The sequence below is a fragment of the Cucurbita moschata genome, unplaced genomic scaffold (genome assembly GCF_002738365.1).
Source record: "Cucurbita moschata cultivar Rifu unplaced genomic scaffold, Cmos_1.0 Cmo_Scf00082, whole genome shotgun sequence".
NCBI lineage: Eukaryota > Viridiplantae > Streptophyta > Magnoliopsida > Cucurbitales > Cucurbitaceae > Cucurbita > Cucurbita moschata.
This window is the reverse complement of record NW_019268598.1, coordinates 646,439-653,803: the sequence shown is the minus strand read 5'-3', so window position 1 is coordinate 653,803 and position 7,365 is coordinate 646,439. Positions and strand designations below refer to the sequence as shown.

General features: G+C 34.9%; 1 protein-coding gene across 1 annotated transcript; it reads right to left on the bottom strand.

Annotated features, from left to right (window-relative positions):
- Nucleotides 1-2,953: 2,953 nt before the first annotated feature.
- Nucleotides 2,954-4,245, bottom strand: LOC111438743 (probable serine/threonine-protein kinase WNK11). The gene is made up of 3 exons (XM_023076605.1): nt 4,110-4,245; nt 3,519-4,022; nt 2,954-3,421 (listed from the first exon to the last, which is right to left on the bottom strand). The coding sequence occupies exons 1-3, from the start codon at nt 4,110-4,112 to the stop codon at nt 3,026-3,028; spliced, it is 903 nt and encodes a 300-aa protein (XP_022932373.1). The 5' UTR covers nt 4,113-4,245; the 3' UTR covers nt 2,954-3,025.
- Nucleotides 4,246-7,365: the final 3,120 nt, after the last annotated feature.

Genomic DNA, 7,365 nt, shown 5'->3' with positions numbered 1-7,365 from the left:
TGACTTTGGACTTCATCTTCTTCAATGGTTGCTGGAAAAATCACGATTTTCTCTTATCATACCCCTCTGGTTTTGCCTTTGTAAAGCTCTATATATAACTCTAATGGACTCGATTTCTTCACGAAACCTTTAGATAAAGTTTCAAGGAAGAAGTAGAGACTAAGTTCATACCTTTTCGTGGTATGTAGTTCAAGTTATAATCTTCCAAAATTCACCAAAAAAACATGTTTCTCGTCGGAGTAAATCTAGAAACCTTTCATTGGACAGCGGATTCTAAAGCTTTTCAGAACCCAATTCCTTCATGAAACTTGTTGGAAATCCCATGTGGAATATGAAGGAGTTGGTAGTAAGGAAAATGATTAACCATAGCCCTAGAATTTAGAAGAAATTCGAAGAAGAAAAATCCATAATTTAAAAGTTTCAAACTCTTTTAGGAATCCTTATCACTAGATTCTTATTTTAAAACATTGCCTAGAACTTCCTATTTATAGATCAAGCTTGGACAATCATTGATGTTTCAGAATCATAGTGAATTTTCTCCTTTTTTTTTATTTGAAGCGTTTCTAGAATTTTCGTCAAAAATACTTACTCTGAGGGTACTTTCAATATTAACCGTTGGGTGTTAAAAATATCTAAATTTCGGCTCAATCCAACGATTGAATGTGAAGATACGAGCAATTTTCTTCTGTTTGTCAGTTCTCAAAACAAATCGGGTGGCAAATTTTCTTTAATGGCAGTTTTGTAATTAAGTGGAACTTCAAGGTTATTTTGGTAATTTACCACATTCGAAATATTTTATTATTATTTTCCTCGAAAAATCCATAATTTTTCTAAAAATTCTTGCTCCCGGTCATTTTTCCCATCTTGAGCATCTTAAAATTCCTTTTGGATAAGGAATTAAAAATCCACAAAGTTTCTTAAAAATTAGAAAATGATATTTCCCTCATTTTCACTTATTTTTTCCTCGGACTTTTAACTCCTTAAAATTATTTATTTCCTTAAAATTACTTATAGGGTATAGAAATGACTTGCTTAACACCTTTTTCTTGCTTAATCCTTTTCATTTCTTTTCTTTTTTGGGTGACTTATTTTCATCAGAGCTAATTTCCTTTATTTTTGGGTTTTACAACTAGGTTCAACCGTTATCTATTGTGATCATGTCAACTATCAAGTTATCTAAAAATCCTGTATTTCATAGAAAGAGTGAGTACATTCGATTTCATTTCTTGCGTGATTTGTGTAAAAAAAGTACTATTGAGCTAAATTTTTGCCGGCGTGATGAACAAATTGCAGACCTATGAACAAAGCTCTTGAAACAACCATTGTTCGAGAAGCTTAGAAGAAAGATGCGGATGTGCAGAATCCAAGATGTGGTTTAAGAAGAAGAAGTAAAGTCCTAAACTGATTTATGCATAGTTCAGTTTAAGAGAGGGTGTTAAAGAGTTACTCGTAGATACATGTATATATATATAAGTATATGTATGAGTAGAATCCAAGATGCGGAATGTCCCAAATTAACTGTGTATACATATGTTGGCATTCGTAAAAGATGTAGAAAATCAATTTAGCATCCTTTTCTAATAATACAGTCTAAAAAATTGTACCAACTTTCTCTGCGGACACCAACAAAAAAAAAAAAAAAAAAAAAAACCCAAATTTGACGTTATGTTAGTTGGCCACGATCAAGGGTAATTGTACTCGACATAGTAACTTAATCATGTAATCTCGTGGCTAATAGGTAGGGTCAAATAATTGGCATAACTAAATCATTGAAGCCTCCATTCTCCCGTCGCTTTACCTTCTCATACAAGTTTGACGATCACTAAAGTTCTTGTCTGCGTAACTAATCCTTTAACTCTGTGTCGTGGAGATTAATCATCACTTGAACCCAAATTATTTGACAAGATCACTATTAAAAAATAGTTGGATACTCCATAGATCTAACATAATAAAATTATGTACGATATTAAAATTGAATCGAAAAACAAACCAATAGAGGTCAAATGGGACCAAATGGATTTGTCCCACATTCTACAATCACCCACACGTGGGGTCGTGTATCACGATTGTGCATGTCCAAGGCGTGTTGTCAATGGCCGCATGACAGATATCCCAATCTTGCTTGTTTAGGACGTGTTGTCCATGGTTGCATGCCCGTTCCAAACCCTTTTTATATGCTTTCATCCTAGATAGGTCTTTACCATTCCATATTGGGTCAGTACGAGGGTGTATGACCATTCACCAAAATCGTGTCTACACCTGCAAGAGCTAAAATGCCGCAAAATGTACTATAGGGGATATGACTAGTTATCAACTTCTTCCTACCCGATAGTTATATGCAGTAAATTGTTGTTGTTGCCTTTTTGTTTACATTACCATATAACACCATTTCCAATTTCTCAAATCTTACTTTCAAAACTCAAATTCGAAATCTCTCTACCCCTGTTTTCTAAAACTTTCTTCTTGAACTGGGGCTAGAGGCTCGAGCATACGTCACTTGGCCGTAGGCGACACAATAACGAATAGGCTTAACTCATTTGTTGCTGGGAAGTGAGTACCGCACAATTGCAAGTCCGCTACCATCAAAGTGCGATTGTGACACCGTGTACGTGCACTCACGAGCAAGCCCCACACACATCCTTCCCTATTTTCCCTTTTTCTTTTTTCATTTCATTCCTATTTTCTAATTTATTTCCTTTATTGAATTGATTTTCTTTTAATTATAATAATTTAAAAAGAAAAATAGTGATTTGTGGAGGAAGAACACTCATAAAAATCAAATGCTTCTATATACAATAAATAAACGTAAATAAAAATAAAACCTAAAAGGTCAATCATGCTTATCCAATTCCACCTTACAATATGGGAAAAGCATTTCAAACCCACATGCTATCTCTCTCTTAAAATAATGAAAGATAGCAAAGAATTGAAATGAAAAAAAAAACAACTTTCATGAGAAAACAAACACTAATTTCATTCATCATACATACAAACCACATATAAATTCTTATTCAATCGCAATACACTAACGATCATTACTATCCTCGTCGTCGTCGTCTTCGTCAATTTCACTGAAAAACGAGTGGCGGAGGAGGTCAGCAGCCGAGGGCCGATCTTGAGACGGAGCAAGGCAATTCTCAATGAAAGCCTTCACCTCAAGGTCCTTGACCTTGTCGAGTGCCAACGGCTTGATGCCCGAGCATACTTTCTTATAGATTTTCGCAACGTTATCACATTCACTATAGGGAATTTCCAAGGTGACCAATTCAAGCAAACACATGCCAAATGAATATATGTCCACAAGCTCGGTGTAATGCTCTTCATATAGCTCAGGTGCCATGAATTCCGGTGTCCCAAGCACTGAATGAGCTGAGTGATTCTTCCCCACCGTTGCAGCCATACCCAAATCACCAATCTTCACCTACCATGACAACAAATTTGTAGCCAAAATCATGAGAAAACCCTAAAATTAAGCCAATTATTAAGCTCAAGATTAGCCCAAGTTCATGAATGAGTACCTGCCCAACATTGCCATTGACAAAGAGGTTGCTACAATTGAGATCTCTATGAATAACACAAGGCTCATGAGTATGCAAATAATGCAAACCCTTAAGAATTTGCTTACACCATTTCTTCAAGGCTTTCAAAGAAACTTGCCTATGTTTCTTCCTATATTCTCTAAGATTCCCACTTGTACAAACCTCGGTAATGAAATTTAAGGTTCCATGAAGTTTGTCAAGCCATACATCGTACAAAGCAATGATGTTATTGTTCTTTAAGGTTCTTAGCAATGTCACCTCCGAGTAAAGCCTATCAATCATGGATGGATCATTTGAAAAGCTTCTTAATTTCACTTGATTCCAAGCTACCTCAATTCCTTCTTCTTGATCAAACGCTCGGTACACTTTCTTCACCGCTCCCGACCCTAGAAGCTCGCCGTATCGCCCGTATCGACCCGTTGGATTCACTTCGACAAACGGCTCCGAGTCCTTCTCGGACGACTCCGTCGTTACACCAGGCATCTGAAATAAAAGATTCAAATATCACGAGAAATTCAAGAACAAGAAAAGTTGAGAATTCGAACGCCGAACCCGATTGAAATTTGGTACCATGAAGAAGTGGGTGATGAAGTTGAAGGGAAAATGGATTGAAATCTTGAGAGAAGAACATGAAAAGTGGGAGAGGTGAAGGGATCGGAAGTGGGCGATTTATTGGCGTTGAAAAGGTTGGGTTGGTGGTGTTAAAGAGACGTTTGGTTGGTATACTTAGAAATTTTTTTTTTTTTTTAATTTAATTCTAATTTATAATGAGAATTAATTAATTTATTTATTTATTTTAAGAATATGTTCGTTGGGCAGTGTGATAACTTTTTTCTTTTCTTAGTGGGAATTATTGCAAAATTGATTCTTGGAAAAAAAAAGAAAAAGAAATAATAATAATAATAATAATAAATATAAAATTAGAAAAAGGAAAGTGGAAATGACCTGGCAGTTTCATGTTATTTGGGTTTGAAGAAAATATAAATTAGAAAAAGTCAACGAATCGCGTTCGATCCACATGGGTTAATATAATTCAACCATGTGTGGGCCATGCTGATGGCCTTCATCCTTTGGACAATATTGACTCGAACATGTCTCGTAGGAAAGTTATGTGTATCGTATCTATGTATCATGATTTGAAATTACGGGACCTCATGTATGTTACTTCTTTGGTATGTTTTGATCTGTGCTCCTTTCTTTTTATTGGTATCCAACAATGTGAGCGTGTCCTAACCCATTGTCAGACCTAGAAATATGTATATGAGTTCATCTTGTAAATTCAGGTGCGTGTGTCTGAAAAGATAGGTCTCACTATGAAGCGCGGGCAATGGGGCTAATTATTGGGTATTTTTAAATACTCAAACCAAATTTATTATTTATTTATTGTTTTTTTTAAGTTTAAAATTTTCAGGTATGAATGACATTGACTACTGAAGAAGTCATGAAAACGAAATCGTGATATTTAGATTTCTGCGTGAATAGCATATGTTTTAAAAGTTGGATTATGATGGTATATTTATCTAACAATCATGTTGCATTTATAATAGGGTTGAGTACTCATAATTTGATGTTAGGGGCTTTTAATTCCGTTAACATATAAGGGTTTTGTAACCGTCCAAGTCTATTGCCTTTCGAGATTGCATCTGCTAGAAAGAGGATATTGTCCTCTTTGAACTTTCTCTTTCGGGCTTCCCTTCAAGGTTTTTAAAACATTGAGGTTTCCACACCCTTATAAGGGTGTTTCGTTCTCCTCTCTAACCGATGTACGATCTTAAAATCTACCTCCCTTCAGGCCCAACATCTTCACTGGCACATCGCTCGGTGTTTGGCTCTGATACCATTTGTAACAGCCTAAGTGCAATGCTAGTAGATATTGTTCTCTTTGGGCTTTCCCTTTCAAACTTCCCCTCAACGTTTTTAAAACGCATCTGCTAGAGAGAAGTTTCCACACCCTTATAAAGGGTGTTTTGTTCTCCTTCCCAACCGATGTGGGATCTCATAGGTTTTGCCTTTAAAAAATCCAAATAAACGTTCACACAACCAACCAAAATATCAACGTAAATAAAACTCGATGAAAACTAGCTTTGGAAGAAAACATCGATATAACACTTACAGGATAAGTTTTTTCAACAAAAATATGTACTCGTCAGCATACATCCTGATGCAATATGCAACGTTGGTAGAAATAAAGATATGTCGATTCAATCAGCCTCAATAATAAAGATATTGATCCCTATTCCAATACCTTTTATGGGTAGTAGCCTTGATTTTATAAAAATGAAAGACGTTACATATTGTAGATCGTGAGTTTCTGTTCTATTTATTTTGTATTGGGTGGGAAGGAATTGATTCGAAAATTGTGGAACTGTGACGAGCCTAATATTCTCATATAGATCTAGTTGAATAACGTAGGATGTCATGACACAATACAAAGTTCCGTACTTTTAATAACATGAGTTACCACGATGTACGAAAAACGCTATAAAAATTCTAGATAATATGATTATTTGGGATGATTTTAACCAAGTTTGATGTTTTTAATGAGGCATAACAATGTTTGGATTACATGTACTCTATGTATACTCCATTTATGAATTGGCCTACCTTCTATTTAATGAACCATTCCTTAATCTCCACGAAGTTACCAAACAAAAGGAAGTGTTCCTTTCTTTCATGTTGTTTAAACTAGAGTTTTAATGAAGACAAAATTGTTTTTTTGGTGTTTTCAAGAGTTGAGAACTTGCCATATTTCTACATCTTTGGTTCGACACATCAAACGTTGTAATTAAACATATGTTAGGTCAAATTTGTTTCATGTTAGGTTACCTTTGTTATATCTACGTCTCGTCTTATTAATGTGGATGTATGGTGTCCTCTCCCTTTTCGTTTCATTGGAGCTCATAAGTTTCTATCGTTTTTATCGGCTTAAGTCATTTCATTTGGTTATATAGTTTAAAATAATAGGATACGTGTCCCAATGACTTTATTTGTAATTTAATATTATCTAATATATATCTAAGGCCGTTAAAATAATCTTAAACAATATATGATTGTCCTGATTTTTAAAACTCCAAATCTATGGTTGTGATTAGTGAAGACTCAAGTTTCTATCCCTAGTAGACATGTTTATATTCTTGATTGGTGAAGATAAAAATCTCACGACCTGGTCTTTGAGATTCCACATCGATTGGAGAGGAGAACGAAACATTCTTTATAAGAGTGTGAAAATCTTTCTTTAGTAGACGCATTTTTTAAAATCTCGAGGGAAAACCTGAAAGGGAAAGCTCAAAGAAGACAATATCTAACTAGCAGTTTGACTGTTACAAATGGTATCAGAGTCAAACACCAGATAGTGTGTCAATAAGGATGTTGGCCCCGAAAGGGGTGGATTAGGGGTCCCACCTTGATTGGAGAAGGTAACAAGTGCTAGAGAAGACGTTGGACCCCGAAGGGGGTGAATTGTGAGATCCCATATCGGTTGGGGAGGAGAACGAAACATTCTTTTTAGGAGTATAGAAACCTCTCCCCTGCAGACACGTTTTAAAAATCTGGAAGGAAAACTCGAAAAAAAAAAAACTCAAAAAGGACAATATCTACTACCTGTGGACTTCGACTATAACCGTAACAGTACCTGCTACAAATTTCCACCTCATTTTGCATCAGAAGTTACAGAAATTATATAAAAGTAATAAGATTTTAAAATAGAATGATTATCTATACGTATTAAATATATATAATGTGACCCATGCATATATATTATTCTTTTTATTTTTCAGATTTTTTATATTAATAAAATATGTTACATACGATTAATTATAAAAAATTA

Excerpts from the sequence above, each read along its gene's own strand:
- LOC111438743 (XM_023076605.1), bottom strand. Across the intron at positions 3,422-3,518 it reads TCAATGGCAATGTTGGGCAG|GTGAAGATTGGTGATTTGGG; the intron begins GTACTCATTCAT and ends TTGTCATGGTAG.